Below are 24797 nucleotides of genomic sequence, written 5' to 3'. Positions count from 1 at the left end.
AACCGTTCCTAGCCCGTTGAGTTCCCTCGACCCAAACATGGAACGTTTGTGAAACTTGGTGCAACCTCTTTACCTTGCGCAACCCAAATTACCGCCCGAATCACTCCAAGTATATGGTCCGATATGACGTTGCTTTCATCCAGATTTTGTGAGCGGGTGTCGATGGCAGCGGCCGGTTAGCATATTGGCTCGGCCAGACAATGTCATGCTCCAAGAGGAGGGCGATGCATTTATCAAGCCTTTCTCTCCATGACTTGCTGCGAAGAGCCGGAGAATCACTTGAGATGCTGATGCAAAAAGTTCCGATCCTCTGGAACGACAAGCTGGATGTTGAGTCATCGATTTTATGGAGGATTAAACCGTTGAGAGAAATGGGGTCGTCATTACGAGCCGGGGGTCGGGGATCTGAGTCTGTTGGTCGATCAAAGACGACCGGTAGTAAGAAGGTGACCGTTCCTACTTCTGGCAACGGGTAATTACATGGTATCACAGTCAAGACCGATGCTTATCGGGTGGTCGGAATTGTACATGTAGTGGGGTTCGAGATTGCACGTCGGATCCGCAAGTCTCCAAAGCAGACCGTTGATTTCAAGCACGCTTTTGGATCGCGCTTCTGGGCCAAAGAACGGGTCCCCGGATTTGGAACGATGTTGTGACGAAGAACCCGGGCTATCGCCACTGTCATTGTGTGAATCAAGGGAAGAAAATAGATGTGGGCCGGCCCGTTGAGTGAGGCCCACGACCATGACGGCGCGGCCAGCCCGTCAACCTCTAATATCCGTGTTGCGGTGCTAAAGGATTCCGAAGACCACATCAGCTGATATTTAAGCCACACGGTCCATAGCCCAGCAAGATACTCGATCTTGGAAGTCGTCGTAGAGCGTAATATCCGTTGCATCTCGCGGGCTATGGCCGAGATAGCAATGAAATTGTCACTGTTAAAAGTGAGCGCCGCGTTCGTGTAACGGGTGGCGATATTAGACCATATCCCCAAGATGTGTGGTCACGATTATGGCCGCATGCAGCCGGCCGGCGGGGTACGCTGGCAGTAACTACCCCGAGCCAATCATTAAGTAAGAAGGACGGCCAATGGGACGTCCGACCCATTGCTCAGAAAGGACCCTGCCAAGGGAGTGAGCTCATTCTGCTCATTAAGGGAGTCGTGAGCACCCTGAGCACCCTCAAGTACAGTGGGGATCCAAAAGTATCCGGCCACCCCGCTTTCATTAAACGCGAAACGCGTCTCGCGGTTTCCTACCCTTAACTTTTGAACCACGACAATTCAACAAGATGAAGCTCAATTTGGCCGATTTTGCTGCTGAATTGACTGCCGGACGCGGGAGATTACAGGAGCTTTCTCCAGGCGCACGTGCAGCCATTTGCACACTTGTTGCGGCCGGGCAGAGCGAACGCGCCGTTTCTCGCCTCTTTCGCGTATCCCGCGATACCGTCGCCCGCTGTGTTGAGCACTGGAAAACTCACCGAACGTTTGATTCGCGACCCCGGAAGGGCCGGCCGCCGGTTCTAACTCGAAGGGAGAAACGGTATATCGTTTTACTTGTCAAAAAAAACCGAACCATTGCGAAAAAAGCGCTTGTTAACGCAACTGGCAAGGTTGTCTCCTATTCTACCATCCGCCGCTGCCTCCGGTCACACCACATCCGCAAATGGAGAGCTATGAAGAGGATTCCTTTGACCAAAGAAGTGGCAAAGGATAGTGATGCAAGAATCCCCATTGTGTGATGAAGTTACTTAGAGATAGTCCGTGCCAGGCCGCCCCACTTTGGTCCTCTGCAAATAGTCTGTGAGGCGCCTTGCACCTTTAAAAAAAGACAACTCTTTCTTCGACCTTTTTTTTCTACTATTTGCAATCGATGCAGTGTCCCGTATCAGATAGGTACAATTTTGCATGCGATTGGCTTGAGAATATCGACGAGTTCCTTCAGGTTAGTGGTGTTGAACTTACCTCCTATTTCTTACCCCGCTAATCGTTTCAGACGATGTTCTCAGACTAGTGTTCCTGTCAGAATAACACTCTAAATTCGACTTGCTGGGTGTTCCGATTTCCGTCCGAGAAGTTCGATAAGCGTTTCGTCAACCTCCAGAACCATGTGAAAGCGAACATCTCGATCATGCTTTGGGGAATGGTCTGGAAAGGGGGGAGAAGTGACCTCATCGTGATGGAGCGCGACGAAGATGCCCCGAGGCGAGGATACACTGCGAGATCTTACCAGAAGGCGCTCCAAGAAGGTCTCCTACCTCATTACAACGATACCCGGCATTTCCAGCAAGATAACGCAAAGATTCACGTCTGCAAGGCAACGGAGGAGTGGCTCCAGACGCGGGGGATTTCGTGGATCGAATGGCCTGCACACAGTCCGGATCTGAATCCGATTGAGCACGTTTGGGCAGCTCTGAAGAAAAACCTACGAACGTTATTCCCAGAGCTATGGTGCCTGAAGCAGAACTGCGTAGATATAGCAAAGTTCAAAGAGTGCTTGCATACGGCGTGGGAGGCTATCCCACAGTCGTTCATCGACAAGCTGATCGAGGGAATGCCACGCCGGCTAGCCGCTGTTAAAAAAGCGAGGGGGTGGTATACAAAATATTAAAGTTTTTAAACAGGGCTCTTAACAACATCTATTGGTTATGCGTCATGATTTGGTGATGTTGAGATATTTGCTGTTAAAGCCTCCAAGATATAATGTAGGTGGCTGGGAAAAAGCGGGGTGGCCGGATACTTTTGGATCCCCACTGTAGATAGTATATAGCACTCGTTCTGGAGAGCTCTGGGAGTTCTCCAGCTAGCAATCACAGCTACAGTGCCCTACAAGCTCGGAAGCCTACTGTTGAGACAAGTCTTTGTTGTGCACCTTTTGGCTGCACCAAACCTAAGCACCCTTGAGAGACTACCTTCGACCGAAGCTGAACCCTAACAGGACAGGGTCCTGAAGTAGGTTCGTCACAGAGTGCCTCGTTCATTGTTGCGGTGGGTGATGCGCGAGAGAGCAACGGGGGCGGTAAGGGTCTGGCGAATGACCCCAAAGACTGGAGTACTTTTGCTGGGGCTAAAGGAAAAAAAAGCAAGCCGGAAATGCAGCGGTAGCCTTTTTACAACGACGGTGCGATGTCGGGCTTAACTGTGCCACGTGACTTCTGACACAGCCCCCTCTGACTTCCAAATGGCTTACATTCTTTTCTTTCTCTTTTCTTTCCATTGGACGAATATTTTGGCGGCACATACACATGGAGTCAGGTTTGGTTTGTCCCTGTAGTGTCCCCCTTTCATACAACGAATCATTAAAGGTCTATCAACATCTCTCCGCACATGATTCATCCCATTCCATCAAGAAACCAGGGCGCGACGGTTAAGAACAAAGAGGCATCGAGCACTGGCTCCTTAGTTCCATGGGTTCTGGTAACTCCGGGAAAAAGTCGTGACGACGGACAGCAGAAGTGAAAAATGCATGTATCAAAAGCAATAGTTCCAGAGCTCCGTCTCCGTCGCCAACTCCCGTTGAAAATCCCCAAACTGGCCAAACATGTCTTCAACCATCCGGAGCCATCGCTGGTTGTATTTAGTCACGAAAAAAGCCTTGGTGTAATCCCAGTACTCCGGAAACCAACCGGCGTTCTCCCAGTCGACTACTCCACTCAGTCTTCCATATTCGTCCACAAGGACATTTCTCATGTTGAGGTCACCGTGCGTAAAAGCCATCCTATGTCCGCTGCGGTGGACTACCTCAGGGATGGCACCACATCGCAGAGCCTGGTTGAAGTCGTTCTCGCTGAGGAACGGCCCTACAACCCATGTTGTTCCGTCGCCGGGTTGCGCTGCATAGATCCGATAGTCGAAACATGGCCCCCCGGCAGCATTGGCGATCACATACTGCCAATCCCCAGGCATGGGAATGTCGCGGAGCGCTGCCAAATGCCCGCGGAGCTCATCAACAAGCATGCGAGTAGCTTGGTCGCTCATGGAATCGAGGCATAACCCAACCTTGTGGCCCGGGATTCGAGTGGTTAGCAGGTATATTTCGGTCGAGTTTGAGACCAGGTCCAGCGCGCGGGGGACCGGCAGGTTGGTGTGTCGTCTGACTAATTGCAACGCCGCGTGTTCGTTGATCAAGCTCTCGTGGCGTGCCGCCAACCTGACCATCTTAAGGTAGAGACCGAAAGGGAGTTGCTGTACATTCGGACTATCGGTAGATGTAGGGAATACCAGGTATCGCGATAGCGTTAGAAGCACAGGGCAAATCCCTTCTCTCTGGAGGGACGTGCTACATTCGTGGTTCAATTGGATCATGTTCTTCTATCTAGAAATGAGGGGGGCTCAGATTTTGCAGCCGGGGTTGTCGTCCCCGAGGTCCAGGACCACGTGACGACTGCCCCAGTGGTGGACCCCCCCCTGCCCTCCGTCACGTCCCCCTGCGAGGACGTAACTCTGGCGTAGATGTTCCGACACTGGCAGTCTCTTCTTTTGAGGCCAGGAAACGCCAGAGTTCGCAGGTGGGCTTTCGGATTACGTACATGTCCCCAAATATCCCCTTCGTAGTCCCCCAAAGGCCTCCTAACGTGAGACCCATCCTTCCACGCGTACAGTTGCACTATTGCAGTCAACAAACCGCTCCAGGGCACGATTCGGCGTTGTTTTTGTGAAGGAGTCCGCCAGATTGTCCTCTCCATTGATCCACCTCACTTCCTGGAGTTCTCTGCGCTCGTAGGACTGGCGCAGTGCCATGATATCGATCATCAACCGCTTTTCCTTCGTAGTCCCGAGTTTCACAAGACATTCGTACAGTGAGTAAGAATCTGTACAGACGATGGTTGGGATGGCAGGAAGGTTCAGGTGGGCAGTGATCTGGCGTAATGTTGAAGCCAGGGCGTAAGCCATATCCACGCCGGCCACCATTCCGTAAACCTCGGAAGCTAGGACGCTGCGGGTAACCCTCTTACTCTTGGTGCTGCTGAAGTGGATGAGGTTCCCTGTAATGGAGAACTCGTGGCGATCGTTGATCTCGTCTTCGTTGGCCAGGATGATCGCAAACCCGAGCTGGGAGGTGAAATCTCTGTTGTTGGCAAAAGAGCCGTCAACGAAGACGTACAGTCTTGCAGTCTCCAGGTTCAGGGGTAAGAACGTGAGTCCCCTGTCCTGTGAGTCCATCTGCCACTGGATCCTTCGGTTAAGAGTCTTGATATCGTCAGGGGTCGGTTCTTGGTGTTGGGCTGCGCTGGAGAGATCAAAGCAGGCCTCGGGTTGGCAAATTGAAGCGATGTACGCGCCGCGAGCCCGTTGCTGAACGTACTGTTGTTTGGCGTCTGGCGCGTTGGCGTCGATCAATTGCAGCTTCTGGGCTTGACCCTTCTGCCGCAGGGTGATTGAACCGTTTTTGTTGAGTGTAACGATGCCGCCGTTGAAAACCAGGGGTTCCGCGGTGGTGAGAAATTGCTTGTCCTTTGAGCGCTGAATGACGCCCTCCTTCAGTTGATCGTTCTCGCGTTGTGAGAACGCCGTCTGTTGACAGACCCAGAAGTATCGTCTGTTTGCATCCCCACGCAGGCAAATTCCGGGTTCTCGGGGGAGGAGATCAACAGGCAGGGGTCGTACGTAGAGGTTGCCATCTGGAGCCTCTTCAAATGGTGGTTGTGGTATGTGACCCACCAATAGGTTCCTGCCTCTGCCAGCCCGTACAACGGCTTGATCACGCGCATCACGGTTCCCTCGGGGTATAAGTGCCTGATCTGTTGGGGCAAAAATGCCAAAATCTTGCGCTGGAGTGCCTTTTCCGACTGCACGTAGGCTTGCGTAATATCGCGCAGCCAAAGGAGACAACCCTGTCTCTGAAGTGACGGCGCGATGGCGAGGATCAGGCGTTGGCTTGCGCGTTGGATTGTTGGCGACTGCGTGAGGATGGCTTCCTTTCCTGCGTCTCCGAAGCCTTGGACCACAAGCCTCGATTTCTCATAGGGCTTGTCCGTTGTCTTGCCCTTAATTTCGTTTACGATCCTTGACTTAAAGATCTCTGCGTCGCCGTGTAAGTCCTCGTCGTATTTGACAAATTCGAAGACGCCTCGGGTAATAAGGCTCTCGATCTCTTGTTTAGAAGACTCCTCAAAAGGTTCCCCGGGTGTAGTGACCTTGCCATCGGCGCGCAAACTGCTGGACTGCGAGTGCGGCGTCTGCTTGTTCCTTCGTTGACAAGAAGATCTCGAAGATTTCGTCCTCTCGAACATCGCTCTCCCGGAGGAATGCGTGGGCGAAGTGGGTTCTGCGTGGTCGAGTGTTCCTGTGCGGTCCGTCGTCTGGGAGTTCGTCTTCGTCCCCAAGGGAAGGGCGCATGAGTGGCCACAATTATCGAATCGAGGATTGGCTCTTCTTCGATGGCGTTTCCAGGAGGGGTCGTGCTCCTTGGTTGAGAGTCCGGAACTTCAGGTGCTGGTTTCTCTGCGGTGTCTTTCTGGTTCGCAGGGTCGTCCTGTTGAGCAGGGTCCTCGTAGTACGGCTTGACCACCGTAGAGCGGAACTTCTGTGCGCCGCGGCTTGTTTCCACGATGCAGTCTTCGTCGTGGACACCGATTAATGTGAAAGGTCCTTCCCATCGGCGGCTTTTCTCGCGCCACACTCTCACACGTGACTGCAGTGGAAGGGTCGTGGTGCGTAAGGTGTCCGGACCATTGCGTGTGGTGCGGGCCTCCTGGACCCTTGCGTTCAGCATGGAGCCTGCGGACGGCGTCTGTGGCTTTCTTGATCGCCTGGGCGCGTTGTTGTAGCGTTGGCGATGGCGCAGAGTTGTGTGTCATCCTTGGGTAGGCGCCAAATACCAACAGAGTTGGCACAAGTCCGTTGGGACCTGCAGTGTCGTTCACAGCCTTGACAGCCATTTGCAGAGACAGTTCTGGGCTTGCAGAGGGGTCCTCTTTGCGTAGGATTTCGTACGCACGTCGTACAGGTGCATGGTACCGTTCTACCTTGCCGATGCTGTTATGGGCTTCGATCGGGACTTCCTTGACGGTAATCGCCATCTCCTTGGCGTTCTGGCGGAACTCTGTGGAAGCGAATTGCTTCCCTGCATCGGTAACGACGTAGTCAGGGGGTCCTTGGTACACGTCAATCCAGCAAAGGCGCAATGCTTCCCACACGTACTTTGTTGATACGTCTGGAAGGAAACGCGCGGCGTTGAAAGCTGTGGCCGCGTCGACGAGGTGTAGAACTGGTTTGTTGCCCTCCACGTAGAAGATATCCATGATGACCTCGTAGTTGAACTCGCAATCATCGTGAAGGGTGAATTTGAAGCGAGCTGGGCGTGCGGAGTGCATTTGGCAGTGGTGGCACACTTTGGCGATGAGCTCCAGGGCTTGGATCTCCACTGGGTGTCCTGCAGTCTTGAGGAGCTTGTAAAGGCGCGCAACAGAGGGGTGTCCGAATCGTCGATGTAGTCGCCGCAGTTCACCGTCGGTGAGATAACTGCACACCAGAGCTTCCTCCTGGGTTAGTTGAAGCCAGGGATGTCCCCATTTCCGTGTAACGGGAACCTCGACGTCTCCTCGTTGTAGGAGGTTCCTCAAGTTGTCGAACTTGATGCCGAGTCTGTCCATATCCCTGAGGCAAAGTAGGAAAGGGGTCTCCGTTTCCATCACGTGGAAATCGATCGTTCCCAGGGGTGTGGGCACTGTTGTTGTTCCCAGGGAGGCCTTAGGTGTCCCATAGCCGAATTTGACGATGGCTTCTCCGGCCCTTGTTGTGTCCAGGGTAGCTGAAGGGAGTTGACGTTGCAGGGCCTGGAATTGCGGTTGGCCGGCTGTTGAGAATTGTGCGGCTCCGGAGTCGGGCATGATACCCCTGAAAGTTGTTGCAGAATACCGGCCCTCGGCGGTGTAAGTCTCCGAGGGGTCCTGCTCTTGAAAGGGGTCTTCCTTCGTTAGGAAGTGGTGGGTGGCCGCGTTTGCCAGGAGTGTCGTAACCTGAATCGCATCTGCAGGTGCGGAATCGTTGAAGAAGGTGCTGTGGAATTTTCCTCTGTTGTCGATAGTATCGTCGTCGTGATCGTCGTATTTTTGGAAGAATTGGCTGACGGGGTTATCTTCGTAATCGGCTTCGAGTTCAGATCCCTCATGCCAGTAGAATAAACTGGGCAAAGGCTGCTATTGACCCGTCGCGTGCGTCCTTGTCAGCCTTGAACCTTTCGTAGGACTTCTTCCTGTCTTCGATTGGGTGAGTTGTTGACCAGCAGCCGGGTTTGCCGCACACGAAGCACTTCCTCTCGGTGGGGGGTCGACTGAATTTGGAGTTGCTGAATCCTCCTCGGCGTGGTCCTCCTTGGTTGCGACCAAATCTAGATTCTCTGCCGGATCCTCTGTACGTCCTGTCCGTCCAGAACGTCTCCGAGTCAGTGGCGTCGGTGTTGAACTGTTGAGGTCCGGGATTTTCGGTGGTGATTCCAATCGCCGCTTGCAGCTGGTTGCGGACGCCTTCGAAGGTTGGCGCCGGGTTGAAGAGGGCCATCCTGGCCTCGGCAACACCACGGCATGCGTTCAAGAGTTGCATGCGCAGTGTATCCTCTGTCTGGCCAATTGCCGGTACTGCGCGTTGAATCAGGGCAAGCCTGTTGATCAGAAGTTCCAGGCACTCGGATTTGGACTTGTCGGGGTGCTCGGCCTGCATGTTGATTAATCTAGCGTCGCGCCATGCTGCCAGATACCGGTGCCGCTGCTCTTCGTTCTCGAAGTATCCTCTGATCTTGGCTACCATGGTATCGAAGTCCCGGGGGCCGCTGCAAAGCCAGTCGTAATAGTATCGTAAGGCTCGGTCCTTGAGCATGATCGGAAAAGCGTCACTGGCTTGCCATCTTGGAATTTGGATTCGATTACACAAATCTCGGAAAATCGCCATTTTTGTGTCGAGAATGTCGTAGTCTCCGCCGCCGTACTTCATGTCGTCGCTGTACAACTTGGCTAAATCTGCGAGGTGTTTAGCATTTCCTCGCGGTGCGTAGTACGGTTCCTCGGACGGGCGGGGCCAGGTCTGGGGGTCTTGTCTAGTTTCCGAGGTTGTTTCCCAATCTGCTTCCCGTTTCGGTGCCGTCTGGGGAATGGGGTTTTGTTGTCGTGGCGCCGGGATTGCTTGTGGGATTTGCTGAGAGGCCTGTGGTTGTGTCGGGATGGTCGCTAGGACCGGTGAGGCGGTTGCTGGGGCTGTCGGGGTCGTTGGCGTCAATTGGGAGAGATCCTGGATGCTTTGGATGAACTTAGAGGGTTTTCCCAGTAAACTCCATGGTGCATCGGTACTGTGGACCCTACGCAAGTGTTGATCTTCATTCGATGGACCCAGGTGCGGGAAAGTTCGTTCTCTTGGCGATGAGCTTCGAAACTTTAGCTGGTAGGGGGAGTGTTGGTATTGTCGACATACACGCCGTTGGTGCTCAGGAAGGCGCGGAGGTGCTTTCGGGTACGGTCGGGAACCATGTCCCATCGTTGGGCGGTCCATTCGTCGAATTCGTCCTTGAATGCGCCCCAGAGCTTTCGTCCTGCGTAGCTCGTAGAAGCCCAGAAAATTTCCATGAGGAAATAGATGTGGGAGTTCATCTGCTTGGGCGTGGGCTCCTCGATCTCGTCGATGGCCGCGAGGTCTCCCCATGTGGAGTGATCCACGAAGGACAGGATGTGCTGGGGGATTGGCGGTGTAAGCGGGTTCCCTCCGGTTTGGCTGTTCCCTGGCGTTGACGAGCCCGGGTCCAGTTCCTCTGGTGACGATGTTGTCTGAGGCATTGTTACCTCTTTGGAAAGTGGATTTGATGTTTGGTTTTGCGGCGGTTGCCAGCAGCTCGCGAGGATCTTGGCGAGCGGGGAATGCGTGATGGACGTTCCTTCAGTGCGTCCTGAGTCCGAACTGTAGGATTGAGCCTCTCGTGTTCCTTCCTTTTGACTGAGTCCAAGTAAAGGTGTCGAGAATGCTCCTTAGCACGGTTTTGTTGAAGAAGTCACTACTCCGGTAGAACCTCTCCGACAATTCCGTCTCTTCTGGAAACCTTGCTGATCTGTGGCGGGAGCTGTCTAGCAGTGGTATAATTAACCACTGATCAGTGTAGGGAATACCAGGTATCGCGATAGCGTTAGAAGCACAGGGCAAATCCCTTCTCTCTGGAGGGACGTGCTACATTCGTGGTTCAATTGGATCATGTTCTTCTATCTAGAAATGAGGGGGGCTCAGATTTTGCAGCCGGGGTTGTCGTCCCCGAGGTCCAGGACCACGTGACGACTGCCCCAGTGGTGGACCCCCCCCTGCCCTCCGTCACGTCCCCCTGCGAGGACGTAACTCTGGCGTAGATGTTCCGACATTGACCATCAGCAGGAGACGCTATTCCGGAACGAAACCCTAAGGAGGCACGACGGTCTCAGCAAGGCGAAGAGCTCACTGCTGATTCAAATCCGGACGGGAGCAATAGGCTTACGGGACTTCTTGTTTACACGGGGAGTCCCGGAGGTTCTGACTCCTGCCTGCGAGTGTGGCGAGGGACGAGAGACTGCCGAACACCTGGTAGTGTGGTGTTTGGCCCCACCGTTGACTCGAAGATGGGAGAGAACTGGAATTTGGACACGACGGGACTTTTACTCTGTTCTACACGGCATCAATCCCACGACTGCACGGCTTGCGAGGAGAGTTCTCGACTGGCTGATGGACTCGGGGAAGCTGCCGATGTACAACTTAGCCAGGAGGCTCGAGCTGGAAGCGGCGGCCTGAAGCGCCCCCGTTCGGAGGCCAGGAGGCCTCCTCTCTTTGTATATGTAGGCTCACTAAAACGCATCGCTCCTTGATTGTTGGTATGGGTTTTTCACCCGGCCCGGGAGGGCACGGTTTTCCTGTACACTAAATAGCTGAGGGTCCGGCACGCCCTAGGGCATAGCGGAGTATGAATAATAATAATTATAATAAGAAAATGGATAGACCTAAAGGTAAGCAAAGAGAAAGATCCAAAGAGAGGAAAACAGAAAAATAATATGTACCACCGATGGTGAGCCCCATGCAGGACTCTTTAGAGACGGTCTGGCGCGTGTAGTCGATGATAACGCCGTCGGCCTTGAGGAAGTCAGTTGCCAACAGCATGTTGGGCTTGAGCTGTGGCGTTATAAGTGAGGTGACTGTGGCTTTTCCAAAAACCTCTATACCGTCGACCGTACCTGGGAAGAGGATGTTGGGGAATATCGCCTTTTCGTTGAGCTCCAGTTTCGAGCCGATACTATCCAGGTTTATTGACTCTATTCTAGCCAACTCAGCATCAAAGAAGTTGAGGCGCAGCCAGTCCCTATCAACGAGTATGGTCGAGCAGCCTGTATCCAGACAGACATCCAAGGGGTTCACTTCAAGAGTGGCGCGAGCGGCGACTTTGCAGTAGTAGTTTCGCCTGAATGGGTCAAATCCATCGGACGGCTTCGTCCTGGCGGTGATGACGGTGCCCGTCTTCAAGACGGCGTTCACGTCGGCCTCTGCGGCTAGGGCGTGATCCGTCTCGATGTCGGTCGTCGTTTTGTTTGGTGTCGACTGGTTCGTCGAGGGTGAACACCAGCATATGCATCTTAAGTAGTGGTAAATCTTGCTCCATTCTAGCCCTGGCGCCCCCGCGGTCCTCTTAGACCGGCCCGCCGGTTGGTTGCACGTTACCGTCAAGCGGTCAGGGATGGCCGCCTGTGGCATAGTGTCCCAGCGGTCTAGAATGACCGTCACGCTGTAACAATTTCAGTATTGCTAGGTGCTTAGATATCTTAGACTTGGATAAGTGCGGACTAGGAAGACACTCTCCCCCTCCCTTGACCGCAGCGATACGAGTGCCTAGCAGTCTTTCCCACTATTGTTTAACTTTTCTTCTTGACCGGTATAGAGGATAACTAGACTAGGTAGCGAGAATATGCTAGATATCTAATGATATATACGACCTGGTTCTCGAGCAGATCCATTGAACTGCACGAGCCGCCCCCCTCAGGGCTTCACGTGGCTGCGATATTTGCCGTGGGGCCACAGACGAATACATTGACTGGCAAGCATTCGTGTCGCCTTACTTTCCCCGTGTCCGTGGTTGCAAGCTTTAGGGCCATAACTTCCAAGTTCCTGCGAGCTCAAACGCCACGGAGGAAACCCGCATCGCCTTCATGGTATAGGTGTCTATGTTGCCTAGCTGCACTATATTCACTGCCTAACTTACCCTACCTCGTCAGGGGGCAAAACAACAGAATCACTACAAAGCGAATTATGTTTCGTTGAAAATTATGTCTCGTTGAACACCCGTGACCCAGAGGTCCGCTGTCAACTTGTGTTGCGCATGTAGCCGCGGCTCGCTCCGCATGGGTTCTACAATGCAAGCATGTCAGTTTAGGTCCATGCACAGGATTCATAGGTTAAAATAGAATATCCAACTAACTGCCGGCAAGGGTATGACGACCGTTGCAGTGCCCAATCGGTCCGTTGTCATCAACCCTCGTCCACCCTCTGGGCACCCAGGCATTGCTGCTTCTAGAAATGGAAAAAGAACCCTTCCAGATGGGTTGTCAGCCCGGTAGTGTGAGCCGGTTCCGGGTCGCCAAGCAGCCCTGCTCCTCGCTCCCGGCACTACGATGCCGGGATGGTTCACCTTGGGCTTCGGAGCGCTCAAAGTAGAGAGGGCGAGGATCACCAGCCACGTGTGGTCGGCCAACACGCAGCCGTCTGCCGGTTAAAAACATAAAGAAGCCCGATGCAGCACAAATCGCCCCATCAATCTCGGCAGATGCGTGCCCCGGCAAATGTCGGCGTGCCAAGGCTATCTTTACCGGAAACAAGGTGTCAAGCCGACCATTAAAAGATCCAAGGCGACCGTTGAGTGGCGGTCGGAGAGTTGGACGATCACCTTCCCTCCTGAGCTTGAGTAATAGAGCCGGTAACTAAGGGTGGGTGTTTGGGGTTCTATATTCCTGCTGTGTCTCGTGGATGCTCGGGGATCCTGTCTAACCGGGAAGTATATTAAGCGCCGATCTCCTGGCCAATGCCGACCTTCGAGAAGCTGGGTTGAGAAGCGCCGTGTATAAACATACAAGCCTGCACACTCAGGGGGATGGGGCCTCCCAATCAAGAGCATCCCAGTCCCCGCATCTAAATAAAGGGATAGATGGCCATGGATCTGGGCACTGGATGGCGGCAAGTCTGGGTGGGAAGCAGTCGGGAACTTTACAACGACCAGGGACCGAGACTACCTATATAGCACTGTTCAAGACCCGCTACCCCGGTTTGTAAACTTCTCTCCTAGCCTGGCGCTGAACCAACTCCAGCATCGTTCTTTTCATCAACAAAGTCCAACATGAAGTGGCTCTCACTCTCCCTCGCCCTCGCCGGGTCTTCCCAGGCCGCCCTGCGCTTCGGGTGCTCGACCGTGAGCATCCAGCGCCTCGACCCGCTCGTCGAGCCGGGCAAGCTGCCGTCCTCGCACGTCCACCAGATCGTGGGTGGCAACGCTTTCAACGCGACCATGGAGGGCGACATTGCCGAGCAGGCCGACTGCACAACGTGCACCTTCTCCGAGAACTTCTCCAACTACTGGACCGCCGTCATGTTCTTCAAGCACAGCAACGGCTCGTACAAGCGCGTCCCCATCATGCAGAACACGGCGCTGCCCAACGGCATCAACGGCGGCATGACCATCTACTACACGCAGCAAGACTTCAACTCGAACGGTAACCAGAAGATCACTGCCTTTAAGCCGGTGAGTCCTGTGTAAGGGGTATCTGTCTTCCGGAAGGCAGATATAACCAAGTACCGAGTGAGTGCTCAGAGAGGGAGATGGAGCTAACTAAAGCCTTCAGGGCTTCCGCATGACGGTTGGCAGCCCGACGTACAGCGCAGAGCCGGGCTCCAAGGGCAACCCGGGCCTGCGGTTCGTCTGTCTGCAGAACAAGGGCACGCGCTTCCCTGAGCTCCCCAGCTTCCCTACGCAGCCTTGCGTCGGCGGCATCATGACCGTTCACCATTTCCCGTCGTAAGTACTGCTTCGGTGGTTTATTCGTGATCAATTGGCGGTGGTGGTCCAAACTTTTGAACCCCCCCCCCCCCCGATCTCGACACAACAAACAAACAAACCACTAACACACTCCCCCCCAACCCACAGCTGCTGGGACGGCAAGAACCTGGACTCGCCCGACCACCAATCGCACATGTACAACACGGTGCGGGAGGCCTTCGCGCCCGCGGGCGCCTGCCCGTCGTCGCACCCGGTGCGCATGCCGCAGCTCGCGTTCGAGACGCTTTGGGACACGACGCAGTTCAACGGCATGTGGCCGGCGGACGGCTCCAACCCATTCGTGCTCAGCTACGGCGACGGCGTCGGCTATGGCACGCATGCGGACTACGTCTTCGGCTGGAAGGGCGACGCCCTGCAGCGCGCCATGGACTCGTCCTGCATGTTCAATGCCTGCGAGAATGGCAGGCCGCTCAAGAGCCAGAATGTGCAGGCCATGAATAAGTGTGCTGTGAAGAGCCAGGTGAACGAGGATTTGGATGGCTGTGAGTTGGGTTTCTTTGTTTTGTTGTTGTGGTGGTGGTGGTGGTTGTGGTTGCCCCTTTTCCGTGGCCACCCGCCCCCTTTCGCATCCCCGCAACGCGGTCGATGATGATGACTGACATATGTGTTATAGGGCTGGACCACCTCCCTGGCCAGGGCATGGATGGTATGTAAATGTTGCAAGATAGATCAAGGGGTGTGTTGGCGGCTTCGGAGCGGGGAGTTTCTGGTGGTAAGGCGGTCGGAGTGGAGCAAAGAGTTAATTGAGAGATGCATTCGCTTCTGCGTAGTTAGCTCGATGCGCTGCGCTACTCTTCATCAGTTGTGTTTATATTGTCAGAGTGGATTGTTGAATATCTACCGAACTGTGGCTCAATCCATGTGCCATTCCCTTTCTCGCATTCTGCTCGCTCCTTGCAGGACGTCCATTGCAGCCGGCTCACTGGGTGGTGGTCGCCGTCCTGGCGGCGATCCGAACGAGGATTGCAACTTAAGTGGTCCCTTTTCTGGAAGGGTGCCGGTGCTGACTCGACCTTCTAACAGCGCCGCAAGCACATGGACGTATAGCTGGGCGAGTACGCTGGGGAGGAGGACTACTGAGGCGCTTGCTCTTCATCAGTTGTGTTGGTATGTCCGGGTCATGAGTCGTTGGATACTAAACTGCAGATCACTATCCACACGCCACGCCAGAAATAACTACTTGAATGAACAATGTGAAACAATTGACGATCAAGGCCCACCTGGGCGGGCCGGTGGCGAGCCCGGAGCAACCTGCCATACCGACGCTGCCGGCACAAGACGGGAAGCACAGGACGCTGAGAAAAATATTGAAGGCATCTCCAAAAAGTAGATGGGACGGACGTCGTTATTAACCCATATGTACATGAAGCGCGCCCCTGGGCAGCGTCATCGTCCATCCCGGCTGTAGCCGGCGCCAGGATAACATCCTCATGTAATTACAACGCCTGGACAGCATCGGAACCATGCAATGGTGTCAACCATGCCCGAGTGTCTTGGCCGCCCAGTATAAACCCCAAACCAATGGTCATTCCCCCTTCGTAGCATAGCATGCTTGGAACCTTGGGAAGTATTGTAGAAAATGTGGTCGATCGCGGCAACAATCAGACCGGTCGTAAAATGCTCCATAAAAATGTCGAGTCCGGATGACGAGCAAGAACTTTTGTCATGAAAGCGGCAGCAGAACCGGCCGGGAAGCCGCCTGAGCGAGCACCCAGGCCGGCCATGTCGTACTGGAAATCCAGTCGACAAGTGAGCCGTGACGCAGTGCCACAATGGCACAACCAGCCGAGACAGACCGCGCCCGGCGGACGCCGACAGACGTCGGAGGTACAGACGACATCATCCCGGGCGCTGTCGTGACAGTCCGGCATACCGGTTGCTGCTGCGCTTGAACAAGGCATGGGGCGGAATCCCTTCCGCCGCAATAAAAAAAAGCGAATATCCAAAAACACCAAACCCAATTGAACCAAAATTGCTCACGCGCTGCCGCTCAGTACCGCCTCTCGTCGAAGCTGACCCTCTTTCTCCAGTCGTGCTCCCCGACGGGCGGTAACCCGCCCATGCCGTCTGGCTTGGAGTTGGATCCGAACCCGGGCATGGACGACCAGCGGTTCAACCTCTTCTGTTCCTTGCTTGCAGCCGCCGCCGCCGAGTTGTCGTACCTGTCGGTGATTGTGGGAGGGGGCGACGGTGCCGCGGAGGCCGGGGACGAGTTCTGTGTGCTGGCGGTCCTGCTCGTGTTGGCCGACGAGCCGGTTGTGTTGGGCGACTGGTAGATGTACTCGCCGTCGACGTAGATGGCGTTGGAAACAAAGGTCGAGCGGCGATGACGGCGGCGGGTGTAGCGCTGCTCGAGGCGGAAGAGCTCGATCTTGGCTTGGATGCGTTCGATGAGTCCCATTGTGACGGTCGGGGGTGTGTTACGCGTGTGAAACGGAAGCGTTCGTCTGTTGGGGGGAAGAGACCGGAAAGATCGGAGGGTAGCTATCGGGAGTCGTTCGTAGGTGGGTGTGTTGGCAGAGAATTCGGAGACGAGTAGAACAGACAATGGAGCGTGTTGGCGGGGGATTGCAATGTATCGACTTCTAATATTGCACAGATGACGATCGTGTCTTGGTCGGAGTATGATGTCTTTGAATAGTGGCGAGAGCTTTCAGAGATCGCCGGGGCTCTTCAGCGGGAAATTTCGCTTCGGGGGAGCTTGGGGGTGGGCGTCGGGCCAAGGTTTGCAAACTGCAGAAGGATCGGAAAGAAAAGAAACCAATGAGTGGCTGGTAGACTGCTGTCCAGATACGCTATCCAAAAGAGATCGTGGGGTTGAACGGGTGGTTGGGAGAGAAAAGACAGGAGGGAGGAAAAGTCGAGAACAAAACGGAGCTGCTGGGGCAAGAGTCGAGTGGATGCCACTGGGCAGCATTGGGAATCCCCTGGAGAGCGAAGATAGTGGAGTCCGTGTTCTGGAGCTGGGATCCCGGTTGGCTGTTGCTCCTGGTCAAAAGGCCGGCTCCACCTCAAAATCAATTCCCCAAACCGGCCCACTGTGAGCTTCGTGGCTTCGCGCTTGCCTCTCTGCATTTTGGGGCGGCCGGGCCTGACTGAGCGTGACAGTGCCCACTTGTGTTGTTCCCCCGGACCTGCTGATTTCCCCTGGCGATCGCTGATCCGAGCACAGGTTCTGCAGGTGCATTGACCACTCATCAGGGCTCAGGGTCGCGGGAGAATGGGGACAGACAAGGGTCCGTCACGAGTCCAAGAAGCTAACGTCGCTTTCTCCCCACTTGCTTGCAACCAGAGAGCGCACCATAGACGAAATGGGGCAAGTCCGGACGACTTGGGAAGAACTAGCGATGCAGGAGAACATGTCGCGAAGTGGGCGAAGGATGGCGGGGAAAAAGACTTCCCTTCGATGCGAGGTTATCTGGGATTTCTTGCCAGCGAACGGTTTTTCGAAGGAATGAGGGGTTTCGAACGAATGTTCTTGCTGTGTTCGGCTGTCTTGTTCCGACTTGATTGAGCCGATGCAGAGTTGCTGCAAGTCGTTGCAAATCGTTGCAAATCATTGCAAAACGGCACAACGGTTCCACCCCCACGAGGTGCGGTCCGAAAAACCCAAACCCCCCACAGCTTCTTCCTTTTGCTCCAGACCTGAATCAACCCCGTCGCGTGCTCGTGCACCCAACATGTCCACATTTCCAAGACGCACGAGAAACCAACCGCCAGTCACCGTCTCCCAACCGTTCTGCCCAGGGCGCAATCAATGCCGCGTTCAATTTCTGAGATTTGTTCGGTTCAATTTGCTATTAGTTTACTGGAGCTTGTTTGATCGCGCTGTTTCGTGAGCTTTATGCTCCAAGCGAGTGGGGATGGATGGATGGCTTTTGCAAACCCTTGCTTCCCACGTGTGACACGGCTCGATTCCTCTTCTCTGGCCTTGGCTGGCGAAAATGAGTTGGCAGTGAAACGGCGCCGGCAAACGTGAGACGCTGTCGACCAGTTGTTTGCTCCACGGCGGGAGATTTTGCGGTTCGGTTCATCATTCGCTGCACCTGCGCCAAGTACTTGCTACCAAATCAGCAACAACAACATGGAGATAGGAGACTCGACTCTTTCCATCGGTGAAATGTGTTATTTACGTTCTACGTATCCAACTCAACCTGCCCGATGCTGATATCCACGCGAGACCAGCTCCAACACCCACTCAGATAATCCCCTCCCAACCCTACCTAAGCGGCCAAGCGCAGCTTCGTCCGCGGGTCCAACCCAAACGCCTGCAAGTCATTACCACACACATTGTACTTCGGCGTCCTCATCATATCCGCCCCCATCAGGACAGCAACCTGCTTTGGCGTAAACTCGACCTGGGGCGCCGCCGCACCCTTAACCGGCGCCGCCGGTCTCGGAAACACATCGGTGTACCTGTCCTTCCAGTTCAGCGGCGTGATCTTGTCCACGAACTGCCCCTTGGGGTGCTCCTCGTCGTTGAGCGGCGTGCTCGGCTGCAGCCACTTGCTGAACTCGCGGCCGAGCAGGCCGTCGACGGCATCGGGCTTGATGACCCACGCCTTCTGCCCGTGGCTGTCGCGCAGCGCGATGGTCTCCATGCCGTTGCCGTCCGCCCGCATGTCCACCCACCCGCCCAGCGTCCAGTACTCCCAGTACCGGCCCGACTCGCCCACCCTGTCGTCGCCGTACGGCCCGTAGCTGACGTTGGGCGGCGTGTGGTTGTGCTGCCCGCCCTGCAGGAACAGGTTGTACACGTGCACCAGCTCGTGCGCCATGGTGATGGACAGCCGCATGTGCAGATTGCGGAACCGTCGCATGTTCGTGGCCGATTTACCGGTTGGCAGCGCTTTGTGCCCCCCCGCTGCCCGGCCCACGAGCTATCGTGGCATTTCAGTTGGGTTTTGTCCTCATTCGTTTTCCGGGGGGGGGGGGGGGGGGGGGGCGGGGGATTTTTACCCATGGCATTGAGCTCGATAACGGTCGCCGTCTTGGGGTCGGCCCCTTCTTTCCACTCCCTCTTGTTGGTGCGGCCGTTCATGGTGGCCATGCCGTACTTGTCGGAGACCACGACGTGGGGAAAGCTGGCGCGGATGGTTGCGAGGTACCTCCGGATTGTGGGCTCGATATCGTCGTCCTGGATGTTTCTCACCTTGGGTAGGTGCTGGCTGGCATCGATAACCCTGGTCGTGTGCATCCTGAGCGCGATGATGCTGGACCGGGTCTCCAAAAGATCCAGAGCCATGCTGATGATGGATGCCGTGCAGTCGAAGACATTGGTCCCGGGTGGAACATTCTCAAAGCCCCCCTTGTTGTCCGGTACCAACACCCGAAGGCCCTTGACGTCCCATGCGGAGGCCGGCACAAGCTTGGGCTTAGCGGCAGCGGGCTTTGTAACTACCGGTTTGGGCTTCTGCGCGGCGGTGGTGGTGCTGCTGGTCGCCTTTTGAACCGAGCCTGTCGACTTTGAAGGTGTGGTTGTTGTCTTCGGCGGCCTTGGGGTCGTAGGGTTGCCAGTGCCAGTACCCTGTTTGTCAGAACTAGACATGATGAAAAGAGATGCGGGTTTGGAAAACGAGGTGTGGTTAAATGCAATAAAAGTGTGTTGTTGCTTGGTCATTCCGAGTTTTGAAGTTTTGTAAATCGTCGGCGACTTGACTTTTTATACAGTATTTCAAGTCTCAACCGGTCACTAACATCGAGACCTTCTCTACGGCCTAGTTTCTGTCTTGCGACCAACCTACATGCCAATGTTCTTGTAGCCACAATCCTTCACATCCTCTTGCATTGCTGAATCTTGTGTGGGTCTACTTGTACACAGCCCCCAAAAGCACATCACCAAAACCCATTGGATGCCGCGAAATGTCAGCGAGGTCTCCACAAGACTCTCACTCATCCGTCAGGATTGAGGATGAGCAGATTGGACGCTAGGAGGTTTGTTTCAGATATGGCCCATCTCTTAGAACATCAAGTAAGAATAGTGGGATTATACCGGGTAATTCATATCACCACCAAGCCTCGACTCAATTCCCCGGGTCCCATCCCCGGATTGGCTTTTCTGGCCGTCTCATCCTCCACATCCATAATCCTACTCAGGCCGGCTTGGAACAACAAAATCGCGGTGGAGTCCAGCAGTCCGAGGCCCAACGTGTCATGGTGGCGCAAGCCGACATGGAACATCTCCAGTTCTTGTAAAATCATTCAATCCCTCATCACATATTCAATCAGGCAACCAAATCCCCCAGCGAGGAGCAACAAGGTCACGATGCAAAACCGTCAGCAGCAACGGCTGAAATTGACAGCCGAGGTTCTCGATGTTGGCCATTACAGCCCCCTCGTCCACGCCATCCGCAATGTTTTATCAACCGACCTCGCAGAGACCACCTATGCCCAGCTCGTCGATGGCCTTCCAATCGTCGATACCGTTTGGGACATGCGCGGGTCTCTCATCCTCAGAGGACACCCCCTGATCGGCCATGGCAAAGTGTGCGAGGGCGCGCTCGAACGGGTTCGGTTCTTTCGCGCCAATTTCGATGTTACAAGTCTTCAATTCGACTCGGTTGTACGTAGATGCTTCTCAGCCACTATCTTTGAGGTAACTAACAGCGACAAGACCCTGCAAAGTTACCAAAACAGCCCAGTAGGGTCTGGTGGGTTCAAGCTGCGTCTTGTCGAACTTGTTGCAAACGTGGTACACGATATCGGCGTCTTGTTGTTCCAGTCAGAAAACAAGCTACACAGCCAAGATCACATCGACTCAGTAGTGTCTTGGAAAAGGGAACCGCAGTGGGTTGGGGAGGGTCGTCGTCGAGAACTGGAGGAGCCGCTGGAACCCCGCCCAACCTTGTTCTATCATGTCGACTACATGGACCATGAGCAGTACCCGTGCGGGATGGCCGATGTAGCAGGTTACTGGGCAGAAGATCGCATTTTCGGCGGTGTCGTCGTTTTTGACAGAGGGGTGTTGGGGTCTGAGGTACGTGGTCAGCCCCTGACTCAGGCTTAACCAACACGGAACCTAACAGCGGGCAGTGCAACGATATTTACTTCCACTCCGGCCGGCGACAAACAACATTCCGTGTCTGGAAGCTCCTCGATACCCAATTTAACGACCTAGTAGACTTTCTACTTGCCGATGGCCCGGTAATGCCCGGTCCCTTCCCCATCCTAGCATCGCAAGCGAACCGGCATCGACACGATCCATGGGATGCGATCGCACTGCATCACATCTTCCGCGACCCTTGGGAGCGCAAGTATCCACCCACCAAACCAATACCGACAAGGGACGTCAGGACTGCAGGGGATTATCCCGAACTCGACGACATGTTTGACGCGGTGCAAGCCGCTAGCGAGGCCCAACCCGAGGAGGACCCCTAATGAGATTGTAGGGGACGGGGAAATAGACCGCTAGCTACCACCACTGGAGGCCGCAAACGGCATGTAGCCGGAATTCCATCTGCTTAGATAACGTAGGCGACTCAGTGCGCTATGTTGGTTCGTGATTCATATGAAGAAAACGTAGCAAAAGCCAGCATACCGGATTATATGACCATGCAGATACCCGTAGCAACTAACCCAACACCTTCCTTGAATGCCCTTATCGCTAGGTAACCCTCACATGTTATCCTGCGTCTTCAATCCCACAAGCCTCTATATCCCTTCCCACATCCAAAGCATCTCATGTTAAACACCCCCATTCCCCAATTCCATCAAGCCCCCTCTTCCGGTCGGCGAGCCGTTTCGCAACCGGGAGCGGGCGCCAAGTATTTTGCCAACGTTGTGTGGCATAAACAATCAAGTCGCCAGACTCCGGCATCGCCATCAAGACAGAGCCCGGGGGTCCGGAAGGACCGGAGGCGGGCACGGCCAGCGAAAGAAGCGCTTCCAAACGTCGGGCGTGTACCACAACGCCGTCCTCGACGCCCGGTACAGCTCTGCCTTGAGCGACCGGAACATGGGCCCTTCCTCCGGGCCGACCCAGTATCGCGGAGGGATTGTGGTGAGCGCCCGCCGCGATTTCCGCGCTGTCCGGGCGAGTTGGTCCGTAAGCGCGTGCGGCTTGACGGTGCGGTGGTGGCCGGGGATCCAGTGGAGCTCTAGACGGACGTCGACGCTGTGGTGGTGGATGGCGTGGGATTGCTGGACGATTGATCGCAGCACGGGGGCGGCCGTGGCAAAAAGGCTGGCGCTGATGGATCGTGTCCCTTGTAGAAACTCTAGGTTGCTGCGGTTATCGTTGAAGATGCGAACAACAACCGTCTTTCCGGCGAGCATTGGGGAGTCGGCGTGCCTTGCAAGCTCCTGTGACGCAGCATGGAGACACTCCGACACCGCGAGGAGCTCGCCCACCCCGCTGCTATGGAGGGGATAAATTGGCCAGGCCGATTGGTATAATTGACGTCTGGCCTTCTCTCGTTCGGGTGATGGGAAGCCAGTTGAAGAAGACGACGGCAATCCCCCCCAGAATCAAACTTCACCCCCCACGATACATCACAAAACAGGTTTAGGTGAATGTATTTTGTCGTGGATGGAGACTCCACAGCCCAGGCAGCGTACCGCAAAGCGTCAGTGCGGTCATAGTGAATATAGACACCCCCGTGGAAGAGAGGGGATGCCATCGCGGTGAAGTTGCGAAAGCCGTGGCTTGAGATGATATCTGTAACATCTCAGAGTTAGCAAAAGCGCTTGTCCACTGCCGCCGTCCGAAGGGGTGGCCAATTTGCGTAGCACGGGAACATTCCCGCTATCCGTCCGAGAGGTTGTCCGTCCGGGTATATTCCAAAGGGAGGGTTCAGCCGGACGCGTGACACATCTGATGAGAGGGTACCGCGACTAGCCGCTGAACAACAAACGATGTGGTTCGAAATCGAACGGGACTGTTTTGGTCCAATTTCCCCCCTATAATGGTCCTTGCGTATCGGTTATAGGCTAGAGAAATGACGCGGAAAATACGTCGTAGTGAAATCGCCACGGGACTTAAGTGACGTTTAACGAGAAGCTTTTGCTCCCTACCGGGAAAAGGGGCTACTCTTAGGACAATACAGAACATCTCGGGCCAGGATCACTTGTGGGAGTGCTTACATTGTCTTCCTGCTGTTGGGAAGAGAATATGTAGTTTGGGTGGTAGAAACTACATCGGACTCAAAGACCAGGTACTTGCTGGACTGTCCGGTTCAATAGAAAGGACCTTCTTCGAGTTTTGTGTCAAATAATGTTGAGCTCAGTACGGTCTTCGGTGCGTGGCAAATGAGGCGAGAGAGGGAGGAAGGGCCCTGTCACTGCACAACAGGATGGTGAAGTACAAAAGTGTAGAGGCTGGCTTCACTAGCGGATGCCCAGGGCTGCTCATCGGGGTCTAACATACCAGGTACCACTCGACGACGACGCGTAAAAAGAATGATTTGCTCAAACGGAACAAGGCCTTTGGTGTATCCTTGCGAGAGTGGTAGAGGGAAGGTTATAGTTACCTAAGGGGCAGTGGAAGGAACCCAGGCTTCCTAAAAGAAGTTGGTTTGGTTAGAGTTCAGTGTTTGACCCCAAAAAAAAGTGCAGGCAGGGACAATGAGAAGCAGAAAGGCGTTGGAAGTCATGCGCACCCATCTACAAACAGTCTTTTCCGTCAGAACATCACCAACGCTAGTCAAGTACCTTCACATGAGCTGTTCTTACTAACCTCTGCAGGATACAGGCCACATGTCGCAGAGGCCGATGTACTATCGCTTTTCCCGGTGCCAGGGATCATTTCCTGGATGGGTGCCTCTTCCAAGCTCTAGTATCTCAAGAACGGCGTCATTGCTTTACTGACCTTGTTTGTGGCTCATCCGCAAGCCAACTCACCCTACTATGTTTCATTCCACGCTTCTGTTCAGTTAACCCCGCTTAATATTGTTTCACTGTGAAGTAGAGCTGGTACAAATCCGGTTTCCATACCATCACCGGGACCATTAGTGCCTTCTATAAGAGCCGTCTATCGCCCGGCACTTGTACAGGCAGCTGGATGACGCGGCTTATGGAGCGGCCGTACGAGCGAGATTACCTACCTCCTTCCCTCGTACAGCCCGGCGTCAATGTTCCTGAACACTACCATAACACCCGGAACACAACGCGGTAATCAATATGCAACACACGTCGATGTTAAACCAACCGGTAAAGCCGAGTTTTCCTTTCGACAACCAAACCAACTGGCAAAGGGAGGACCTAAAGCAACGAAGACAACATAAAAGTCGAGCTTGCCTGGATAGCAGCGCAAGCAGAGCAGAATCACGCCACCAAACTTACAGCCCATCGCGGACCAGACAAAGAAGCAAGAACGGCCACCGGAGATAAGCCCGATCTAATATACCACGACGGGCAAAAGCGAAAACAACAACATGAGTTAGGCTGGGGAAGAAGCAAAAACGCGATTTCGGGGCCGCACAAGTCGACCCACACATCCTTTATCTCTACGGACGGAAGGGCTAGAGCCCGGGCCATAGTTATCCGTTGGCAACCATCCTCCCCGCAGTGCCTCTCTTTGATGGAAGCAAAGTCGGAGCCGTGCGAATAACCGAACTAGTCCTGACAATGCCTTGAACAACCACGGGTTAACAATGACTCTAGAAACTGCTCTTGGACAATGGACATAATTTCCATTATTGTAAAAGTGAAATATAAACGTACATCCCGGGTTTTTGTCGCCGGGTTTTTCATCATCGACAACAAGACACCAAGGATTCGACGAAGTAGAAGGAAGGAGTTTTAAAAGGAAAAAAAAAGAAC

The 24797-nt window shown here is 54.5% G+C and overlaps 8 protein-coding genes across 8 annotated transcripts; 3 read left to right on the top strand and 5 right to left on the bottom strand.

The window, feature by feature from the left end:
• Window positions 1–995: 995 nt before the first annotated feature.
• Window positions 996–2612, top strand: CHGG_00128 (uncharacterized protein; the record flags this gene model as incomplete). Its single annotated transcript, XM_001219348.1, has 3 exons — window positions 996–1037; window positions 1881–1946; window positions 2076–2612. The coding sequence occupies 3 exons, from the start codon at window positions 996–998 to the stop codon at window positions 2610–2612; spliced, it is 645 nt and encodes a 214-aa protein (XP_001219349.1).
• Window positions 2613–3472: 860 nt separating this feature from the next.
• CHGG_00127 (uncharacterized protein) lies at window positions 3473–9765 on the bottom strand (the record flags this gene model as incomplete). Its single annotated transcript, XM_001219347.1, has 9 exons — window positions 3473–4186; window positions 4531–4587; window positions 4700–5231; window positions 5307–5515; window positions 5659–6180; window positions 6351–6622; window positions 6702–8128; window positions 8181–9233; window positions 9407–9765. The coding sequence occupies 9 exons, from the start codon at window positions 9763–9765 to the stop codon at window positions 3473–3475; spliced, it is 5145 nt and encodes a 1714-aa protein (XP_001219348.1).
• A 1319-nt stretch (window positions 9766–11084) lies between these two features.
• On the bottom strand, window positions 11085–12494 carry CHGG_00126 (uncharacterized protein; the record flags this gene model as incomplete). The annotated part of the gene is made up of 4 exons (XM_001219346.1): window positions 11085–11113; window positions 11176–11720; window positions 12195–12227; window positions 12466–12494. The coding sequence occupies 4 exons, from the start codon at window positions 12492–12494 to the stop codon at window positions 11085–11087; spliced, it is 636 nt and encodes a 211-aa protein (XP_001219347.1).
• An 828-nt stretch (window positions 12495–13322) lies between these two features.
• Window positions 13323–15215, top strand: CHGG_00125 (uncharacterized protein; the record flags this gene model as incomplete). Its single annotated transcript, XM_001219345.1, has 6 exons — window positions 13323–13724; window positions 13825–13997; window positions 14127–14521; window positions 14653–14685; window positions 15063–15094; window positions 15186–15215. 6 exons carry the CDS (start codon window positions 13323–13325, stop codon window positions 15213–15215), a joined length of 1065 nt encoding a protein of 354 aa, XP_001219346.1.
• An 814-nt stretch (window positions 15216–16029) lies between these two features.
• CHGG_00124 (uncharacterized protein) lies at window positions 16030–16440 on the bottom strand (the record flags this gene model as incomplete). Its single annotated transcript, XM_001219344.1, has 1 exon — window positions 16030–16440. The coding sequence occupies one exon, from the start codon at window positions 16438–16440 to the stop codon at window positions 16030–16032; it is 411 nt and encodes a 136-aa protein (XP_001219345.1).
• Window positions 16441–18262: 1822 nt separating this feature from the next.
• CHGG_00123 (uncharacterized protein) lies at window positions 18263–19587 on the bottom strand (the record flags this gene model as incomplete). The annotated part of the gene is made up of 2 exons (XM_001219343.1): window positions 18263–18903; window positions 18999–19587. 2 exons carry the CDS (start codon window positions 19585–19587, stop codon window positions 18263–18265), a joined length of 1230 nt encoding a protein of 409 aa, XP_001219344.1.
• Window positions 19588–20304: 717 nt separating this feature from the next.
• On the top strand, window positions 20305–21416 carry CHGG_00122 (uncharacterized protein; the record flags this gene model as incomplete). The annotated part of the gene is made up of 2 exons (XM_001219342.1): window positions 20305–21015; window positions 21072–21416. 2 exons carry the CDS (start codon window positions 20305–20307, stop codon window positions 21414–21416), a joined length of 1056 nt encoding a protein of 351 aa, XP_001219343.1.
• Window positions 21417–21860: 444 nt separating this feature from the next.
• Window positions 21861–24512, bottom strand: CHGG_00121 (uncharacterized protein; the record flags this gene model as incomplete). Its single annotated transcript, XM_001219341.1, has 7 exons — window positions 21861–22395; window positions 22596–22695; window positions 22892–22937; window positions 23121–23132; window positions 23404–23472; window positions 23713–23808; window positions 24318–24512. The coding sequence occupies 7 exons, from the start codon at window positions 24510–24512 to the stop codon at window positions 21861–21863; spliced, it is 1053 nt and encodes a 350-aa protein (XP_001219342.1).
• Between the last annotated feature and the right edge of the window lie 285 nt (window positions 24513–24797).

This window comes from Chaetomium globosum, genomic scaffold (genome assembly GCF_000143365.1).
Source record: "Chaetomium globosum CBS 148.51 scaffold_1 genomic scaffold, whole genome shotgun sequence".
Taxonomy (NCBI): Eukaryota; Fungi; Ascomycota; class Sordariomycetes; order Sordariales; family Chaetomiaceae; genus Chaetomium; species Chaetomium globosum.
This window is presented reverse-complemented; position numbering and strand designations above follow the sequence as displayed.